This window comes from Anoplophora glabripennis, unplaced genomic scaffold, assembly GCF_000390285.2.
Source record: "Anoplophora glabripennis isolate ALB-LARVAE unplaced genomic scaffold, Agla_2.0 scaffold635, whole genome shotgun sequence".
Classification (NCBI taxonomy): domain Eukaryota; kingdom Metazoa; phylum Arthropoda; class Insecta; order Coleoptera; family Cerambycidae; genus Anoplophora; species Anoplophora glabripennis.
Window position 1 is genome coordinate 147,221 of NW_019416720.1, and position 22,769 is coordinate 169,989.

General features: G+C 33.3%; 1 protein-coding gene across 2 annotated transcripts in view; it reads left to right on the forward strand.

Annotated features, from left to right (window-relative positions):
* LOC108910904 (mitochondrial glutamate carrier 1-like) overlaps positions 1-20,250 on the forward strand; it is a 41,112-nt gene extending 20,862 nt beyond the window's left edge. For both annotated transcript variants that reach the window (XM_018715653.1, XM_018715652.1), the window contains exons 3-8: positions 878-1,012; positions 2,916-3,065; positions 9,386-9,519; positions 13,715-13,900; positions 14,026-14,182; positions 19,339-20,250. In XM_018715653.1, coding sequence (XP_018571169.1) covers positions 878-1,012; positions 2,916-3,065; positions 9,386-9,519; positions 13,715-13,900; positions 14,026-14,182; positions 19,339-19,483 — 907 coding nt within the window. In that variant the 3' untranslated portion in view covers positions 19,484-20,250. The remainder of the gene's footprint in view (positions 1-877; positions 1,013-2,915; positions 3,066-9,385; positions 9,520-13,714; positions 13,901-14,025; positions 14,183-19,338) is intronic.
* Positions 20,251-22,769: the final 2,519 nt, after the last annotated feature.

The window sequence follows — 22,769 nt, forward strand, 5'->3', positions numbered from 1 at the left end:
AATGTAATTTCAGAATCCACAATCGACATGTCTTGGGATTTTTTATAAATGTGCACAATAATTGAGATACTGAATTTATTCCCTTTGGCTGTTCCACACTATAGAAACTACTAACCACCACCCTCATCGATCGTGTTAGTCAATATTGCGATGCCTTTTTAGATTAGACTTATACTACTTTAATTCGCCAAAGTGCCTCGAGTATTATTTACCTATTGGGTGGATATTAACTGAAATAATTGCTTGAGTAGCTTAATAACTAACTTAAATATGTTTTGTAAGATTCTGTTATATCTTCAGAAGGTTGTTTCTTGGGTTATTTTAGACCAAAAAGTCTTAAACGACCAACTGTCTAAAGCCACTGAGGTAAATTGATGTTTGGGTGAATAATGTAATTAATTACAGGCAAAAACTAAATTCCTACACAGTATGTCAGTCAGTGAGGAAAATACCGACAGAGAACATCACTGAGAACTCCAGAATTTGAAATAGTTTGGAAATAAGTGTATTAAAAATTCTTAATTTCATTTTTAAGAAAAAAAATAAAAAATGTGGGATACTTACCTAATTTCCAAAATGCCATCGAAATTCTGAAGATCTTTGTGACATTGTCTCTGGTACTGATTGATAGAGTTTTATACCAGTTCAGTAAATTGTTGCCTTTAATTAGAAAAATTACACATCGCCTCAATAAAAAATGCTCTGGGCCATGGACCATTTTGACCTTAACCCGCTGAATTCGAGTCTAAAGTTAGAACGAGAAAGAACATGTACTCGTATATTTGTTTTCAAGAAACTTACTGATATGATCTGTCCACTTATCCTAAATGGACAGAGTATATTTGTGTATAAGTAATTAAACAATTAAATGTTATAGATTGGTGCCAAAGATTGTAAATGGAGGTATTGCGGGCATTATTGGAGTTACGTGCGTCTTCCCCTTGGACCTTGTTAAAACCAGACTTCAGAATCAGCAAATCGGTCCCAATGGCGAGAAAATGTATAAGAGTATGTAAGTATAAATGAGGCTACTCTTCATTAGTGGCCAAGAATTCAACAGCTGGTCCATATAAATTATGTTAGGTATATTTAAAGTTCTAATTAAAACTAGATGTTTGCTTCTCCACTGAAAACAAGAGTACTATTTGTAATACATAGGAGAAAAATAAAATTGTACTTTGCTGTATCTAAGCTTTGTGGTCAAACTATAATTTTAAAAACTCATAAAATAGTTAACTAATATGATAACTGTTTATTATTGTATTCAAGGGCGTCGCCAACGGGGGGCAGGGGGGAGCAAAATTACAAAAATTTTCTTAAGCTAAGAAAATATTATATTGGAAATTTTTAATAAAATGTTGTTTTATTTACTTTAACTGCAATTTTGAAAATTACACTACTTAATTTTTTAAAAAAACAATTGTAATAAATTAGTATAAATATTTATTGTCAAAAAAATTTAAAAATATAAAATTTTATGTTAAAAAGTAATGCATTTCCATATTTTAATTTAACTGAAATTTTAAATTAAAAAAAAAATAATTTTTATCTATTTTAGCTATTTACGCACCAATTTTATATAGAGGGAATGAAAAACGTTTTTAATTTTATAGGTTACCCATGGGTTTAAGAAATTTATATATTTTCAATAATATACAGGGTAGGGTGTTTGGAAAAGTTGGTACAAAATTTAAGAGGGTGAAAGTAGAGCCAAAAATAGTAAAAAAAAGTTCCTGTATATATTGGTTCTCCGGAGCACCGTTACTGAGATATGGCCATCCAAAGGGGTCTTATAATTTGAATATTTTTTTAAATAACTTTCTTTCTGATTAAGATAACGGAATGAAAATTGTAGGTAATAATTATACCATAAGTTTCATCAAAATCGGTTATAAATAATGATAGTTTTGTAACTACTCTTAACAGAAATTTTTCGATTTTTTTTATCCCTTTGAATAATCAAGCAAATAATATTATTTTTTAATGAATTAGACTTTTTTGAACAAAAAATGTTTCTACTTTTTTTTCGAATTCTGCGTAGTTTAATCAGAAATAATTATTTTTTAAATAATGTATGGCTCAGAACAGTAACTTTTTTAAAACATTTTTACATAGTGACAGTTTCATTGTAATGATACTAATGATTGTCACTTTCGCGTGCTATAGTTTAAATTCTTATGTGTCTTTATTTTCTTAGTTGTGATCTTTGTGCTCAACTTTGCATTTCATTCGATTTTTTACAACCATGAACCATCATGCTTTTACTAATGCCGATATGCATTTTATTTATGGTTTCTGTAATGGAAATAGTCTGGCGGCTCAAAGAGAGTATCGGCAACGTTTTCCTGATAAAAGGCAACCCTCTGCAAGATTGTTTCGGAAAATTCATGCAAGAGCTATGGAATCAGGAGCCCTAACTCCAAGATATATGATTTAGCAATAGGGCGGACGGAGCATGCATCCACTAAGGCCATCTTGTGTTGGTGTGGTAAAACATTGTCTTTTATAGAAATTGTTAAACAGAAATCTGCAACCACATTTCAAACCTGTATTTCCAATTCCAATGAATAAAAATATTTTTTTAAATGTTTTTCTTGTATTAAAAAGGTTTTATTAAAAATATTTCTAAACAAAATTAATTCACTATACCTATTTCTACCTGTAATTTATATTTCTCCTATCGTCTCTCTTATCTTGCCCCCCCCCCCTAGCCCATTGGCTGGCGACGCCATTGTATACAGTAGAGTGAACTAAACTGAACTTTTTGAGGACTGAAATGAAAATAAACGCTCGGTCGGTACTTTTAACGAAAATCTAAAACGAATTAATTAATATATTTTATTATAATATGTAAATGTTGATTTAATTGCTTAAACTGAGAAATATGCACATTTTTTAATAAAAACATGTTGCAGGTTGGATGCTTTCAAAAAAACTTACAGAGCCGAAGGATTCTTTGGGATGTACAGAGGATCTGCAGTCAATATATTGTTAATTACCCCCGAGAAGGCCATCAAATTAGCTGCTAACGACTTTTTCAGATATCACTTACAAACAAAGGATAGGTAGGTAACAGTTTTAACTTTTTGAACATATTAAGTAGTAGTTAATATGTGAAGGTACTTGTTTTTGTTCCGACGTGACGATTTCAGAATAGTCAAAAATAAATAACCATGTTATTAATAGGAGTAACTTAGCGGATGATCACTGATAATAGAGCTGGGTGACTATTTATGACTAGGTCTGTCAGAACTGAGCCGCGGAACATAGGCGTACGCATTATTTATTAAAAAGCAACAAATTAAGTTGTCTACAATACAACATGCAACATCCGCACGATAACAAATGAATAGTACACTAACGTGACATGAACGTGAAAAGCATTATAAGGCAGCGGCTCACGCATGTCTCGGTTAACCCGCTTGGCACGCCATTGAATTGCGGCACCCTCTGACAGCCTTATTTATGACTGTTGCAGTTAGAACTACAAAAAACTTAATAATTAAAGTTTTATATTAACTTATTTCTTAGAGGTATATAATTTTATGTTAAGAATAATCTGAAACATATTTTGTTCTATTTCTCATAAATAAATGATAGCAAATGTTTAAATATATTTTTGAAGTAAAACCTTCAGCAACTATGCAAGTATTTACGTTAAATTAAAAATGAAAACTTTTGCTTTGGTAGAAGAAAATACAGCAAATATGAAAAAAATACATTTGCTCCTGTGCTGTAAGTAGGTACCTCATTAGCAGATTTCAGTTGGATTTAACACACCTTAAAGTGAGAACTGTGGTGTTTTCAAATTATAGCCAAAAAAAAATATCAAAAAAGTTTGGAGAGAAAATGTAAAAAAAAGAGATAACTTTTCCGTTTTAATTAAGAAAATGTGCATTAGTTACAGTAGCAGTATGAAAAAATGAAAGACCACATCCAAAACACGAAGGTTTTTCAAGAAGCATGTATTTCTTCCCGGCTATAAAAATAATGTTGCAAGCATCATTGAGACTAAACAAAGACAGTATCAAAAAACCGTTAGTGAAGCGGTTAACATAAAAGAATGTCTTTGTGGATTAAATTTCCTCTTAATGCATTTTTTCTGGTTCGAAAGAAATACTAAGTAGATTGTAAGCATATTCTCATTCCGAAACCTTCACAATATACCTTTTTAATAGTAGTAACCTGACATACGCCAAATAATAGACAACCCCATAGTGCACATTGTCATGAAGAATTTCTCAATATTTTTACTAGGTCTATTTTCGACCTTACGTACTTTGGATTAAGTGCAAAAAAATTTCTTCTTTGTTATGACCTTAAATATCGCGATACTGGTCTAAATCCTAATCAAACGCGGGTAGGTAGAGCATCTACTACAAAGGCTGAAGCATTTACTGTAGAGCAAAAGCATAACATTGTTCATTTGAAATGAAGGAACAAATGATTCTGTTTTAGTCGTGATACTCATATGAATCAAATTATTTGTTTCAAATAATTTTATATTTTTTTTATGTTTCTATCTTATCGGCTGTCATTAATCACCAATCAAAAATAACATTAAATGAAAATTTAACTTGGATTTACATTTAATCCCTGATAGCTTATTCCGTCAGATTTCTAGTATTAAAAATATTTACTCATATAATAAATTTTTTAAACATATCACACAGGTATGCGATAAAGCAAATCCACAATAAAATTATTACTCCTATCTCAGATTTTAAAGATCTCTACAACAGAAAAATATACATGTAATATTTTTAAATAAACTTTTTTTGGCACATCTGACACCGACCGTGACTACATACCTGCAATCATATAGGTATATGTTTCGTAACTGTTAGAAACTAATATACTTTAAACAATAAATAGTTAATTTTTATTGGTATTATGCCAAACTTGATTGTTATTGCCAGTTATTGCTTGTAATTTATTTACCATGAAAAATGATTCACAAACATACAAATATGAAGGTATGTCTGACAGCATATAAAAATAAGTATAAATGTATACAAAGTTTAGCGTATCGAACAAATTCATTCGCTTCAGTGTGTAGGAAGGAACGTTGTAAAGAACATCATCGAAGTATTCGTTGACTTAAAGCACGAATACATACACACAGCGAACAAAAGGTAAACGAATTCAACTACTAAAGCAGCTAGCTTAAAATTTGTTTCGTCTAGTCGCGACATAGTTTTGTTTTTATAGTACCTGCTAAATAGCAGGTCGCTCTTTGTCAGTTTGGCCGTAATGAGTACCATTCATAGATGTAGCTTTTTATTATATCTCGTCCAAATTGTTTTTTGTTTAAATTGTACTTAGCAGGGGCAAGTATTTTGTTGATTATGAGTATGTTTTATTTAGTAATTTTGTATTTTCATTTTTTTTAAGTTTTCGTCGAGAAAGTGCTTTCGGTCAATGCCGGTCGAAACTATTTGGGTAGCACCGTTCAGATATTATAATATAGTCACGGAAAAAAGTTCAAAAATAATGTTTACGTATACGTTTTTGTTTTCATCTAATTTTTTTATTCTAATTATCATTTGGAATTATACACAGCAATCTTATTTTCACAGTTCCAGTGATGTATAGTTTCTGGATTCCTACTTCATATTCATTTCCAGTATCTCTGTCATTAGTTGACGTATTTATGTTTGAATTCGGAAGATTTTTACCTTTTATTAAATAATTAATTAGCCCGAATTTAATCAACCACCCTCCAAAAATATTTTTTAAATGTTTTATATGTATAAGTATTAAATTTTATTGGTGTTTATAGCCTATTTACTAAATCAAATCCTACCCACACAAATATCACGATTTAAAATGCTTCCGATTGTAATTACTCGTAGAGGGGGTAATTCCAGTCAAACAATCTGATTATGTTATATCTGGCTGGATTTCTTGTTAGCCATTTATGTTTTCATAATCTGTGTAATAATAATAAAACGAAGTCCTTCATCATTGGAATATAATAATAAATTCGTAAATTTTAAATTACAAGCGATCATGTTTTGAGTGATCGTCATTCTTCCACTCTTCCCTAACTATACAGGGTGATTCAGTTATAATGTCATTAATTTTAAGGGGAGATAGGGAAAAATGAATAGAATACGAATACGTAAAAAAATTTAAAAATGCATATTTAAGCTGAAAAAAATCATTATTTATACCCATTTTCGAACCGTTCCTGACCGCTGACCTACATCGAGAGTGAATCTTGACCCTATACTGTTCGGTCACTAAACTAACTTTAATATTCTTAACGGTTTCACTATTTTATAGTTGAATATGAGTTTTTAGTATTACATTATGTTCAAGTAATCATTCAGTTTATAGTACGTATATCTACCTTTTTTGTGACATAACTTTTTAGAGGTGTATGGTACCTACTTATTTAAAATGACAAATACGACTAAAAAACACTCACTCATTTGTCCATAAAATCTTAATAGAGTTGAAATCCGTTGCACTTTGATTTGGAAAGGAATTGCAAAACTGGACGAAGGGACGACTAGGAAATCAGCTGTTTCGCTACAACGCAACGTACGATCGCTATGTACTCGGCTTGCGAGGCGCGCTCAATATTACATAGCGCCGAATTAACGCCAGTTAAGGGGTAATTTGCTGATTTTTAAAAAGGTTTAGAAAACATTTTTTTTCGGTTTTCTGTCTTTATTAGACCTTCCTAATACATGGTCAAAACTAATGAATTTATGACCGAATCACCCTGTATATGTTAGGGCCAATAATTGTCTTATTGAACTGAACACTGGGTGTTAAAAAAGTGTGAAAAAATGTACTCCAAAAACTAGAAAAAAAGTTCATATGAGCATATCTTCGGAAACGCTTCAATCACTAATCAAATATATTACAAGGTATTACTCTAATAAATTTACAATAAAACGATGATAAAAGAGATAATTCAGAGCCGAACATTCAGAAATATTATCGACTTTGTCTCAATTGTACTTAATTGTACGCTAATGAAATTTTCGTGAAAATAGTAGCATCTTTTCTGAAAGAACAAGAAAATTGCCCTTCTTGACGGTATGTATCTGACATCATAAATTCCGGTAGATCGCTTTTGAACTATGAACTCATTGAAATGAAAAAAAAAAAAAGGTTCCCACGTATTCGTTTCATACAGGGTATTAAAAATTACAAAAAAAAAAGATTTGTAAATTTCTCAACTGTTCTCTGTCTACACCGAGCTTTTAATATAACCCTCCATACAAAAGTCCAGAATATACATGCAGTGGCAATCCAGGGATTTTTCCAGCTTCTCCACAATTTTCTCTTCTATGCGTGTAGAAACAGATCTAGATCTTCCATTGCGGATACAATTTTTACCATATTTTCCACTATGTACCTCGGTATCACTGATGAAGTCTAAAGGGCCTCATTTCACTGAGGCTGGTGCAGCCAGGCTAGTCCTTGCAGGCTGGTGGCTGGAACAAGTGCTTCTATTGATATCAGGCTGTTCTTTCCAAGCGCGATTGTAGGCTACGTTCCTATACTCCTTAAAACAATTCTTCTTCTGAATATGTTCAGTATACAATCATTCAGAGTAGCAGTGAAGACCAATCACCCGCTGCTTACGTTATTTAAGCACAAAAAGAAAACCTAAAAATAAAAGATACTGGGTGCATGGAAATATTTTAACAGTATCTATAAATATTTCTGTGTTGTCTTTTTCCATTGTGAAAATAATATCTAAGACTCTACAGTCAACATGGACAGTCACGTGGTTCTAATAGACAAAAATCCAGGGCTGAACCCGCTTTAAAATGTAAATTAGTACAAACTAGGCTTGTGCCTAGCCAGTGTGAGTGTATATTCATTTGTTTCACTACGTTTCAAACTTGGCTGGATACGCCAGGCTGCACCAGCCTAGCTAGACTCAGACTCGGTGAAGTGCGGCCTTAACGAATTTCGAGAACGATTACGATAGGCGATGACGATAAACTTCAGCATACATCTACAATTTCTGCATAGTTTTACAATACAGAAAAAAAATAAAAACTATAGTCCACCTAACCTTTAACACTAATAATGAATTTATTTGAATAGAAAGTAAAAGTATGTTTGTTCATAAAAACAAAAACAACATATTTGTTATAAGACGACACGATAAAGAAGTAACTCGTATTTTTATAAAATTTAAAGGATATTACTTTTTGGGAGATTAATAAATTAATTAAGATGATTAATTAATTAATTATTAAGATTAGTATTTATTAATACAAGAAAATCCAATTGTGTTGGTGTCATTCGCATAATATTTTACCCCCTTGTCGTTTTTACGTCTCTGTTTAGAAAAAGTGAGCATATACTTTGGTATACTTGGTAAATTTTCTTTTGCGATATCAAACAGGTACATAAAAAACAATTGGATACGTTACGTACCTGAGATAGAAATCAAACTTGCGTGCTTTTAAATAGAATACTCTGTATATGTGTCATTTTTTTAAATTCTCTGTTTTTCTAATTATAAGTATACATATAATATTTACTTCGACACTTAATTTCGGTTTATTTACTGACTTTTCATAATGGAAAGTGCCATGGAATCTTCGCCGTTAAATTTTTTAAATAATCCTTTAAATTCGTGGACAAATATCTTCTTTAAAAGGTTTTCCATTACTCTGTTCTAGACAAAGGACATGGTACTCTGTGTTATCCACTTCATTGACGGTATTAACTGCGTCCAACATTTTCTTCCTTAGGTCATATAAGTTATTAGGTGATTCACTGTTTGCTCTATCTTCCAGTGATATAGAAAGAACTAGATGGGCGTTAAATCAGAACTTCTTACAGACCATAAAATTATCTCATTATAAGAAAATTAAAAATCATTTGTAGTACTTTCTCTTCTCAGGAGAAGTAGCACTCGAAAATATATTTTTTTTCTTCAGTACTATTAAATGAATCACTTATTTCTACTCAGGCACAAACATTGTTATTTTATTAGAACTTTCATATAGTATTACCATTGCTTTGGAACTTACATGACTAACCATTATGCACTATCAGTAAACAACCAAAATATTATGCAAACTATCAGGCAAATATCAATGTGGCTATATCATGTGCTAAATAAAGGACATCTGTTAACTTTATCCTGGTTTGCCACCATGTAGTTCTTCCCCTGAAAGATAAAGTAAACAACGAACGGCCTAATAATTTATTTAACCTGAGGAAGAAAAGGTTGGACGCAGTTCATTGGAAAACATACCCACATACTGGTTTCATGACAATCTTGACTGTATGCAGGAACCGTAAATAAACCAAAATATCTAAGTGATAATCTATTATTCTCTGTCAAAAGTTTTTACATATACAGAAAAACATACAGTCTACAGAATGTTTTGAATTTTAGGACGCTTCCCATGTTCCGACAAATGTTGGCTGGTGGTTTGGCAGGTCTTTGTCAAATAGTCGTAACGACTCCTATGGAGCTTTTGAAAATCCAAATGCAAGACGCTGGACGAGTTGCAGCTCAGGCCCTTTTAGGTTTGTAAATATACGTTCTTCCTTTCCGTAGTTTTTTATTTTTGGTAAAAAATATGTCATTAGTTATTTATGTTTAACGGTAAGCACAATTAAAACATAATAATGTTAAAGACCGCATTATGACAGTCGACAGTAGTCGTGTGGTTGTTTTAAATAAAATTGAAAAAATTAAAAATGTTAAACCATATAGGATTCGTAGAAAAAAACATGTGGTAGTGATCTTATAAATTGAAATCATAAGGAAAGCGTTTTAACTGGCGAACACATAAGACATAAACACGTTTGTACTTCTAAAAATATTTATATATTTAAGTTTTGTAGACGTCTGTGTATTTCATAATCTATTTTAATTTAAACCGGAAATTGATACAGGAAAACTTAAAACGTATTGTACGGGGTCAATATAACGTCAGTAAAATTGTATTTAGGTATGATGCCAACAGGGAATGCACTGAATTGATCAACCAGTACGGATGGTTTTCAACAAGTGATACAGAAATGAAAAATCAGTCAGTAGTGTATGTATTTTTTAATTAATGACTGATATTAAATTAGATTAATGAGTTTTCATCCCAGATCTATATTTCAAAAATCGCAATATTGTGGAGACAAAAGAAATTTCACGCATAAATTTCAAGTCAAAGGGCATAGAAACATACCTACAAAAAACATAATTTTCCGATAAACATATAATGTTCGTGGTCGCCTTGAATTATCACAAACTTAATAAAAAAACAAACATTAAAACAAATACTTCAACAGTCTTATATTTTTATAATACCAAAATTGAAAATTCAGCGTACTAAAATACATATACAGGATGTAGGTAAAATGCGTGACCAACCTTTAATAGATTCTACGTCATACATTAACAAGCAAGTTTATATAAACATGTGTCTGGAAACGTTTGATTTCCGTAACAATGAACGTCCTGTGCGTAATGAAGCTGTGGCGGTTGCAGTTCTGGGACACGTTGCTTTAGATCATAGGCTAAGTACACGGCAATTGGCTTCTGTAAGCGGTGTAAGTCGGGGTAGTGTACAACGAATTTTAAAACATTACAAGTTCCATCCTTACAAAATTCACCTTCTCCATGAACTTCACGAAGATAACTTTGACCGCCGGGTACAATTTTGCGAGGTCATGACTGAACGGGCGATGCATAATTCAAATTTTCTTTTCAACATTTGTTTTTCCGATGAGTGCAGCTTTTTCCTAAATGGCACCGTCAACCGCCATAATTGCCGTTACTGGGCAGACTCCAATCCAAGAATCTTCCACGAACAACATAATCAACACCCAGAAAAATTAAATGTTTGGGCTAGTACCTTTGGTGATTCCCTTGTTCGTCCTTTTTTTATAAATGGTAATTTGACTGGTGATATGTATTTGGAATTGCTACAAGAAGCCATTGATCCAGCCTTAACGGTAATTGTGGAAAACAATAATGATTACCTCGAAGATGAACTGATGTTCCAGCAAGACGGGGCTCCCCCCCACTATGCCCTCCATGTGCGCGAATTCTTAAACCATACATTTCCGAATCGTTGGATAGGTAGGAGAGGTGCCATTAAATGGCCTCCTAGATCCCCAGATTTAAGCCTATTGGACTACTTTTTGTGGGGATACCTGTAAACCAAAATCTATGCCACCCAACCGGACTCTCTGGAAGATCTACGTCAACGTATCATTAATGAATGTCGTCTAGTCACTCCTGCAATGCTCCAGAATGACAACGTTCTGAACAAAATCTTTATAATTGCATGGACGCGGGGGGCCAACATTTTGAGCATTTACTGTAATAAAATTTCATTAATAATATTTTGCTTTCAAAACCCTGTATCTTTTACAAAAATAGGCTGATTTTCAAAAGTGGCACACTGTGTAGAGAAAGAGCTTTTGAACGATATGCAACTTGACCACCCTTCCCATTTAAAAATTTGAAGGGGATATTTACCCCGCTCAGGGGGTAGCAGTTAGAACCATCTAATTCATGCAAAAAGATGTCCCCCACGCAAACAAAATCGACGGATTTTTGCGTTTTTCCAAAAAAAAAATTCCTAGCCGCTATGGGCTCTGTTACGTTTTCGTTGGGCCACCCTATGGGCTCTGTTACGTTTTCGTTGGGCCACCCTGTATAATAAGTGGCGATACATAATAAATAATACCAATACATTGAATCACAATGATGTGAAACCTGTGGATACACCTTGTTTTGTTCCACCATTTTTTTACATTTACGCGATATCTTGACATCAAACGTGAATTTGAAAGTTTTCTTACAAAATGTACTTTTCTGTTCCAAAGAATACATATTTAGGTGTCCTTGTATACTGTATACCACCACTTAAAATAATATTAATCCATGCTGCAACTAACAATATTCAAAATTGTACACCTATATATCCACTGCCCTTCATCTGCCGATCTTCCCCCACTACTCGACCGCGTACGTGCGCTCGGCCGTTTTTGGGCATATTTGGAGGAATTTTTCACCTATTTCGCATCATTTTATAGGAAAATTAGAATATACGTTTTGTAGTATTATACTTCTACCTTTAAAATCTGGCTGAAAAATTAAAATCGGACCACCTCCAACGCATCCAGAAATTTTGCAAAATAGTGCACCAGAAAATTCAAATTGCAATTGTGCCAAAACTAATAGTCCGACAGCGCCTGTTTTGTGCATACTTAAAGTAAATATAATTCACTACTTTTGTGCACAGGTTCAGCTGTACAATTTAAAAAATGGCAGAGTAATTAATTTAAAAAGAAAACGCTAAATATTCCGATATTTCCGTTTCTAATTATCAGATCGAATCGATCGACCTCTAGTTTTATTCGATTCTCTACAAATTGTCTCATTAGCATTCAGATTACTTCGTTAGTATAGGTTTTATAAGTAAAAAACTAAAAAAAAGCGTTTTGCGTTTTTTTGCATAAAAATGTTTATAAACAATTAATTAATGGTAAATTGAAGTAGCAAACGTATAAGCATAGGTATGTATGTATGTATGTATGTATGTATGTATGTATGTATGTATGTATGTATGTATGTATGTATGTATGTATGTATGTCGGAGGGGTGGTGGAATTGTCTTCCACCACGGCACTTAGGCCTTATTAGGCCCCTTGTACACCCTCCTTCATTACTCGAGTACTTTTCTTCAAACCATCTTATTTACTACACGGATGGCTTGGTGGCAAAGTCTCGTACAGTTTATGTATGATAGCATGGTCTTGAGTTACAGAGATTTCTTGCTCTGCTCTCATTACCATTTATCGGGGACCACACGACGGTAGTCTGCCACAGCCACGTCCCCGAGCCTGCCTTAGGTCACCCATCCAAATTCCAGCTTGAGTCCGTGATGCTGCCACAGCCACGTCCCCGAGCCTGCCTTAGGTCACCCATCCAAATTCCAGCCCACGTCCGTGATGCTTGACTCGGCAGATCGAAATGCGCCGGCCAAGACACCCGGCTAGGCGGTCCCCGTATAAGCATAGGTATATGACAGACTTTTCTTTTATATGATGACGCAGTCCGCTTGCTACTAGTATTTTTGTCACAAACAAAACCTCTATTGATTGACCTAAACGTACAAAATTAACTAAACGTACTGTCACTTCGACATTTAATAGCCAACTTTCTTTTTTGAACTGCGAAACTAGCATGCGGTCACAACAACAGCACGCGGGGTTATTTAAACTTGCCTACCAGAAGCGTAGAATAGGCTAGAACAATATTTTTGCCTAAAGCGATTCCTAAGGATTCTACAATCCATCAAAGGTTGGACTGAAACACAGTTTTTGATAAATTACTCAAGAACCAGTAAGTGCAGTTTTTGAGCACCTTTTCCGTTATCCAAATTAAAGTCCAAAAAACTGAGACAATTAAGCCCATCATCAGTAGTGTAGGTAATCTGTGACTGTACTTTACCAAGGTTAACTCTATATTGTCTGTGGTTCAGTGGAGTAATTAATAAAAAACTGTGTTTTAGATCCCTTAGAAAATGTTTTGTGAAATAATGTTATTCTTCATTTCTTCTGTTTATTTTGACGAGAAGGATGATTCAATAACAAAAAGAGATATTGAACAGGTGGTATTAACATCAAACTGATAGATATATCTATATGTATTATACACCACAATGTAGACAAAAAAAATTTGCTCAAAACGTATACTCTTACATTACAGTAAACAAAACTGTAGCAAGGACCTCAGCGACGGAGTTAGCCATTGGACTGTTGAAACAGCACGGTATCCTTGGTTTGTACAAGGGAACAGGTGCAACGATGTTGAGGGACGTCTCCTTCTCAGTGATATACTTCCCCTTATTCGCCAACCTGAACGAACTAGGACCTAGAAAATCCGACGGATCAGGTAAGCCAGTGACGCATGCCGCCATTCAACAAGTGATTACGCTTTTTTAACTGCGATCTATTTTTAATTTCAGCCGCCGGTTCTACGTATTTACACTTGTTATGTTATTTACTCGCTATTTTTAGGAGAGGCGGTGTTCTGGTGTTCGTTCCTGTCAGGATGCGTAGCGGGATCCTTTGCGGCCTTGGCCGTAAACCCGTTCGACGTTGTCAAGACTCGATTACAAGCACTCACAAAGGCCGAGGGTGAGAGGTCGTACAGCGGCATAGGGAACGCTTTCGTGTAAGTAATATTTAAGCTTTTTTTTGGTTCTCTATTTCTGAACAGTCCACAATCATCGCAGAACTATAAACGCAATAGACAAAATTCTGAACGATTCGGAACTATCCGGAGTTATTTGAAAACCAGTCCGCATTACAAAATTGAAAACCAGAATGCATTACAAAAATATACTCATAAAACCCAATAAAAAGATACTTTTCTTAAACGAAAAACAGGAAATGAAAAAATTATGAATGACAAACGGAGCTTGGGAAAATGAGAATAAATACGCATGCGCCAAATAATACAGGTCTAAGCAATTCGTGCTAGGGAGCTAGAACTACTTCGGATGATTCAGAATGGTTCCGAATTAAGTTCGAATAAAACCAAAACAAACATATGCGAAATTCTGAACCGGTCAAAGTAAACACGAACGCATATTGCATGATTGAAACCGTTCGGAACCGAATTTTATGGGAACCAAAACAAAGTTTTAATGTCCTAAAGTAAATCGTACATGATATAAATAAGAGAGGCTGATTCAGGACACGATCACTAAAGAAATAGGTGGCCTACAAACTTTGACCTTGAGCTGCCCAATGGTGTTACAATTTAATATCCATCATCTAACTCAATATTTAGTTATTTGAATTATTTCATTTTAATAATTTCTGCTTGATATACAGGGTGTTAAAAAAAAGAGTGTAAAATATTTAAGGAGGTATGAACCAAAATAAGCAGAAAATTATCAATAAACATGGGTCCGCAAAGTAACGGTTGCGGAGATATGGAATGTTTTATGTTTTTTAGCCCCTTTTTTTATTATGCAAAAACGTTGTGTATTTTCTTATAATAGTTGGTTGATGTTTAGTGAAATAAACAGTACGTATTTGACAGTTGTTCTCAGTGCACAAGTTTTCTTTCGCTATGGCTGGTTACTCTAACGCAGAATTAACAGACATGCATTTCATGTATGGTCGTGCTAATGGGAACGCCACCGAAGCGCGACGTCTTTATGTTGACGCTTATCCAAATCGCCTGATTCCTTCACAACGCATGTTTGGAAGAATTCACCAAAGATTGCGTGATACCGATTCCTTGAGCAAACAGTGCCATTTATCCGGAAGACCAAGGTCGGTATCCACTCCTAGAGCAGAAGAATAAATTCTAGCACTGGTAGAGCAGAATCCAGGTACGAGTGTGCGGAGAATATCAGCCGAGGTAGGAATTAGTGGTCCTCTTGTTTGGAGAATCCTTCACGAGCAACTGCTTTATCCATACCATGTGCAACGAGTACAGGCCTTAAATCCAATAAATGATCATCAAGCACGTTTGGTTTTTTGCCGCTGGTTTCTACGTCATGATGCTGAAGACCCTCGTTTTCTTGCAAACATTCTTTTTACTGATGGGGCCGGGTTCACAAGAAATGGAGTGTTTAATTTTCACAATACGCATATTTGGGCCGACGAAAATCCTTATGCTCTAATAGAATCTGGACATCAGGCACGTTTTTCATTAAACATTTGGATGGGCATTGTAGGTGACAGGTTTCTAGGTCCTGTTGTTTTACCAAACCGATTAACAGGCGCTGCTTACCTCAACTTTCTGCAGAACACACTGTATGAGTTTTTGGAAGACATTCCTTTGAATCAGAGGCAACAAATGTGGTTCCAGCATGATGGTGCTCCAGCTCATTTTTCCATGGCCGTTAGAAAGCATTTACACCAAACTTTTCCACATAGATGTGTAGGAAGGGCCGGACCTGTTTTATGACCTCCAAGATCGCATGATTTGAACCCTCTAGATTTCTTTGTTTGGGGATATTTGAAGACATTAGTGTATGGTACTCCTGTAAATAGCCTGGAAGAGCTGCAGCTATGGATTAATCAAAAGTGTCAAGAAATCCAAATCAAGAAGGGTGTTTTCAAAAGAGTTCGAATATCGTTGAGACGAAGATGTCGTGCCTGCTTGGAAATGGACGGAGGGCACTTTGAACATCTTCTGTAACTTTGTTTTTTGTTTGTTAAAAGCTTCCTTTGTCGGTTTATTCCTAATAAAATAAAATGTTTGCAAAACGAATAGTGATCCATATCTCCGCAACCGTTACTTTGCGGACCCATGTTTATTAAGACTTTTCTGCTTATTTTGGTTCATACTATTACCTCCTGAAATATTTTACACTCTTTTTTTAACACGCTGTATGTTTCTAAACATTGCAGTTGTAACATTTTTACAATTTAGAATATGTAAATTATGATAATGAGTCATAGTTTCGATTTGAATGCAACAAAATTATAACTTTATGGTTTACCTATTTCCAGTATGGACAAAAAGTTGTTCTAAGTGGTCATCGTATACAATACAAGGAGTAACATGTGTTTAATACAATAATTTAATTTGAATTTAATCAAGTTCATTCATAAGCACAATAAGCATTGTAATAATTACCTAATTCTTTTAAAAGTAATATAATACAGGGTGGTCCGAATTTTATGCAGGAAACTTCGAGGGTAGATAGATTTCTTTAAAATAATATGTGTTTGCCTTATAAACATAGGTCTGGAACGGCTCCGTTTTAGAGATACAGGGTGTTGAGGTTTTAAAAAAATATATATTTTTTTATATCGCACACTACCTCACAGGTGGTGTAGAAAGGAGTGTAAATAATTTAGGTGATGTGCTTACAAATTGCACTTACTTTTAAACATAAACAAATATTCATGTAATATTATCGTTAGAAGTGTCTGCCACAAGGGGATTGTATTGGTATGAATAACTTGAGAACGGCGAGTCTTAGGGAAAAAATTAAAGTCACCGTTTTTACGTATTTTTTGCATTAAAATATAAATCATTTACAATGGCATGTAAAAAATGCAGTGGCGTAGGTTTTTTTGTAAAAATGGAGGTGACCCCTGTCCACTTGTACACCACTGGTTGAACCTTTAAAGCTCATATTTCAGGGAATATAAGGCCTACTATCATACATTATATGTACCAAATTTTATTGAGATCGGTTAATAGATTCCGGAGATATAAACAAAAAATCAATTTTTTTGACAACTTCAACACCCTGTATCTCTAAAACGGTGCCGTTCCAGACCTATGTTTATAAGGCAAACATATTATTTTAAAGAGATCTATCTACCCTCGAAGTTTCCTGCATAAAATTCGGACCACCCTGTATAGTAACGAAGCAGATACAATAAAATACCCATATACATATTTTTGCTCTCTAAGCTACAAAACTATCGTTATAATTCTCGACCTCCCTTTTGCAAATTTTTGTAGCGTGTTTTTGTCAATTTTGTTTTTATCTAGGTTTAATGTTCAGTGTATATTGAAAAAATAGGGTTCAAGATTTTTGGGGAGCCTTAAATGTAAGCATACCCGTTGCAGAGGTACTCTAGTACACCACATCTGTACACATTCATGTTGAATCAGGAATCGGGAAGGGAAAGGAAGATGTTACACCAAATTGAAACAAAGATAAACACAATTTTTTTTAATATCTACTTGTGCATATTATTTATTTACTTTGGTAATATTTCATAATACGATTAATACGTAGGTAAATACAGATAAACTAATTAGCACAAATAATAAGTACAACACAAAGTCAGTTGTTTTTCATTATGACAAAATTCAACATTTTTCTTTTACATTTTCAATCACCTCAACTCTGACTCAGTTTAACAGTTGGCCCAAGCATTGTAGAGACATGCTTACAGAAATTATTACCTGGAAAAAAAATATGACCGTATAGGAAATTAAATTTTAAATTTAGTTTCTTGTTCTTTAAACTGGATCCAAATTGGCGAACATGGCCAAAAAAACTCGCAAAGTTACAAAAAACGGTTTTTCTAAAATAACTAAAAAAATATACTTAACTACAGTCGAAAAATTTTAAGTAAGAGTTGTACGTTATAATAAGATCTATCGACTGATTTTTTGTAAGTATCGATAGCTTTGTTTCTTTTCGAGATATATCGAAAATCCCGTTAAAAATCTTCTCTTTTCTCTTCTTCTATAACTCGTTTACATTTACGTTCCCATACTTGCTATTTACTGCAAGCATAGTACGTGGCAAGCCAAAAAGGTACATTTTTGAAAAATTCAAAAATATTTATATTGATTCTTTGAAACGATTTTCGGTTTATTTTCCTCGTAAAAAGATTACCATGCTGTTAAAAAAATTTCACAGAAGCAACTCAGTTTAAAATTTAATTTCCTATACGGCCATTTTCTTCTCCAGGTAATAATTTCCGCAAATTTAACATTAGGCCGTCACAGAATGCTTGAATTAAGTACTTGTCCCAGTAATTTTTGATAGTCTTATACAGTCACTTACTACTAGCGTAGATATGTTCTTTTCTGGTTTAATAAATATACTAGACCATGACAAAAATTTATACCTGTTGATTTCCTTCGGAGCTGATCCTTGCTCTACATATATATTCGAAATTTTTTATAAAAATGCTTAATGCAAATTCTTGTGCAAGCAGGATTAGAAACATCTGTTCGCAACACCATCCAATCTACTCTTCCTTAACTGAGGATGTCTTGGAAACCTGTGGATTTCCCCACTTTACATTACTTTTGCAGGTATCCACATCACAAATTCTGAAGATTCTTCTAAAAACAATTTAAATTTACAACCATACCCTGCAACTTCTTTCTTTTCTCCCATTTGAAACTCTACTTAAATAGGCACTGTCATCGAGAAAATTATTAGGATCTGTCGTACCCAATAATTTCTTTATATGCAAAGTACACTTCATGAACAAGCTTTCCAGGCGTTAATTTAATAGAACTTCATCGTCCAGAGGCTCTATTTAAGTTCTTGGAAGATAAATGAATTTAACACACTTATCTCCGTTATTATTAGCAAAATAACAACTGCTACACTCAATATCCTTTTTGTAATAAGTATTGCCTAGTTCTTCCAAAATTATTACTAAGTCCACTGTGATTTTCCTCACAAATTTCCTATTCCTGGATTTCCTATTCCTGGATTTCCTATTCCTGGATTCCTATTTTAATTATCCCTTCTTTATTCATTTTGCTGTTCACTAACTGTAATATTTAAATCTGCTCCCTTTCAGGTCTCTGTTGTAACATTTAGCTTAAATTGAAATTTTACGTTTTAATAACAATAAGAATCAACAATTTAATTTCAGAAACATCTTGAGGTACGAAGGACCAACTGCTTTCTTCAAAGGTGGTGCTTGCCGAATGATCGTAATCGCGCCACTCTTTGGAATCGCCCAAACTGTGTACTACCTAGGAGTTGCCGAATATTTGTTAGGTTATAAACGAGGTTAAAAATAATTCAGTTTCTCTAAAGCAATTTTAAGTAATAATGATGATTTTACCTCCTTTTTGGATCTATTTTCATATTTATATTTGTTAATTTTTACAAGTGGTATTTTATTTTATTTTTTTAACTTTTCAGTTCGTTGTAGAACTTTTATTTTTAGAACTGCGAAACTTTCCAAATAGGTAAATTTATGAATCATATCGCATTTTATTTATTTTGTTATAAATGTGTAGATGGATGGATTAAGAGTATGTGAAGAAGATGGTAGAAGAAAGGAAATTCAGTATTAAATACTAATCACTGTATTCCTCGAGCTGCTTTTATTTTTATATTTTTTACCATGATTTGTAGCAATAACAATAAATCTATATTATTTTTTTATTAACGCTGGTTGACAAGTTAGTCAAATAGTTGAAAATAGTGACAATAAATATAAGATTTGGTGATGTTTTAGTGATATTTTATTGGAAACATTTATTTATAATTAGAAATTTTTGTAGAACATCTTAAATTTTAGTATTAATCAAAAAGACAAATGATATTAATAATCTTGTCACTTTTTTATTTATGAAATGCCTAAGAATGCTTTCTTCCATTTCTAATACTGGTTTGTAAATAATTATAAACAATTAGTCAATTGTCATTAATGATGCACCTTATAGGAATAATAAATAATGAATAAATAAATAAAATTGTAATTGAGACATGTATGTGAACAAAATGTTATAAGTGAAACCCATAAGTTTCCAAATAATAAATGTAGTTCTGTTAATCTTGTTTTTTATTTCTAAAACAAAAATCCAATTTTCGTTTTCGAGAACTCTTAATGAAAACTTTATATAAAAGATCTAAAAAACTTAAATAATCATTATCTGGATTTATTATATAGAAGGAAATAACATCTTTCAATACTTTACAACTGAGTTAGTATAACACATAAAGATCATAATTATAAAATTACTCGTTAACTAGGTATGTGTCTTTGCTAAATAATCAGCTCGGCTAACAAGTACGAAAGTGATGCACAAAAATGTAACAATGACAACTTTTACTTCTGAAGAATATTATGATATAATTACATACTGTTTCGTACATGAAAATGTAACGGTATATGTGCGGAGGCACGCGTACAAATGGTAGACATGTACCAAGCAGAGGAGTAGTTTTATAAATTGCCCAAACACTTGAAAATTGAAAAGATTGCTTGCCGGTTGACATTACCAAGAGACATAACTACACAAAAATCGATTTCATCCATTATAGTACTGAACAAGTTCCAACGAAGTTGTGTTTACAATGAAAGGATTTTTTAACAAAAGGAATGGGTTCAAGAAGAATCTTTAGGCAGAACGGTACAATAACAGATTAATACCTATTAGAAATACATGGCCGGTTTCTCCACTTTTATTAACAAACGCGTGGAGCCGTTCTTTCTCTACTTTGACCTTGCCATAATAATTATACAAGGGTTATATTATTATACAAATAATTCTGATTGTAGATACGATAACTATTAACAAAAAAAATTCTGGATGTACAGAGGACCCTAACAAATACAATTTTATAAAGAAAAAATCAAAAAGGGCAGTTCGAAAATGATTTAAAAATACACTTCTGCACGGCACTGGAAACTGGTCCACTGTAAAACCTGACCTCGCACAATGCGACCGGCATGGCGGTGTGATAAAAACGAACAAAAACTTTCGCAAGGAAAGAAATATGTAAATAGAATTTTATCGCACCTATTTTATATCGGCAAATTCAACTGCTTTTGCCTTTATTAATTAATAAAATTAATTTGTGTTTTTAAGTAATAAGATCATTTTACATACCCGATGTTACAACAATTATTGTTCAATATTTTATCCATCAATATATAAACACATTTGGGTCCGTTGTACTCAGTTTCTACGAACTAACACAAATGTTGTCTTGTTTCACCATAACACAAATGCTTCACCATAAATTAAAACGATATCCATCAACTCCGAGTACACGCAAACCATTTTTGACACAAATTACTCATTTTTGACACTAACTACTAAAAACCTGTTGTAAACACCACAGACAGCAAGTAAATATCGCAACGACGATTGCAAAATCCGAATTCAGTATTCGGAGTCGCTGAGGCCACGTGGCGAATGACGCTAGAGACTACAGTTGTCCAGCTATGTAGTGGTTGAATGTACTATAACTTCAATATTTTTTTTCTCAGAAACTATAAGGATTTTACAAAACTTTTTTTACGATATTGATTCCATTTCTCATGCTGCATCTATTCCCAAATTTTTTTGGATAAGTTGTGAATCACCCTGTATAGAATGATTAAAAAAATGCGATATGTGCGACATGTAATCGATGTCACCAAAAAAGTTGTAATAAAATATTTGTGTATAGATTTTGAGAAAAAAAGTTATGAAAAGTTATATTTAAAAGCAACATAATGTTAAACGAAACGACTATAGTGTATTTATTAAAATGTACATTAAATATTTTGTGAGCGTCCCTCCAGCTTCCGCTGATTTGATTTGCTAAATGCATATTTATTCTGTATAACTGTGGTTTTCATAGTGGTCTGGTACCGTGGTTCATGGTTTACGTCACTCTTATAAATGTTCAAAATAGCTTATGTGCGGTGGTTCAATGAAGCCGTCGAAGTAAAAATTGACGACCGAATCGTGGACATACTGTAACAACTAAAGAACAAATTTTAAATATTGCGAACGAAAATCCCTGTAAAGCAAATTATTCGACAAGCGTCCAATCAACAGTATGGAAAGTCAAATGTATCCGTCCTAACATGTGTCCAAGCTCATTAGTACCAACAGATATTTTTTTCGCATTATATTTTGTTAATGGTACAAAATGCTCAAAATCCCCGATTTACACCTGCTGTATACTGTATTTATGCCAAATGGAATACCTAAATAATGTTATAGTAAATACACTCACACACAACACAATATTATACCTAATAATAAACACACATCTTTTGAACGTGGAAATATGTTTGCAACACAACGAGTCGCTTCCAGCACTGTTTGTCTTTGAATATTTTGGTAGGTATTGTAGACGATCGCTTAATTGGATCTTGGTTTAGATAAAATTGGTAGATTGGATGGTTTTCAGTATATCGAATTTCTTCGAAATAATATGCCTGTACTTCGCTGTTCCACCAAAAAATTGGACCTTGCAGTATAGTCGCTATTACAATTCAAGAAATATGGTAGATTGGACGAGGAGAATCTGTAACTTAGCCGCCGCGGTCTCCTGACTTAAAATTTCACGATT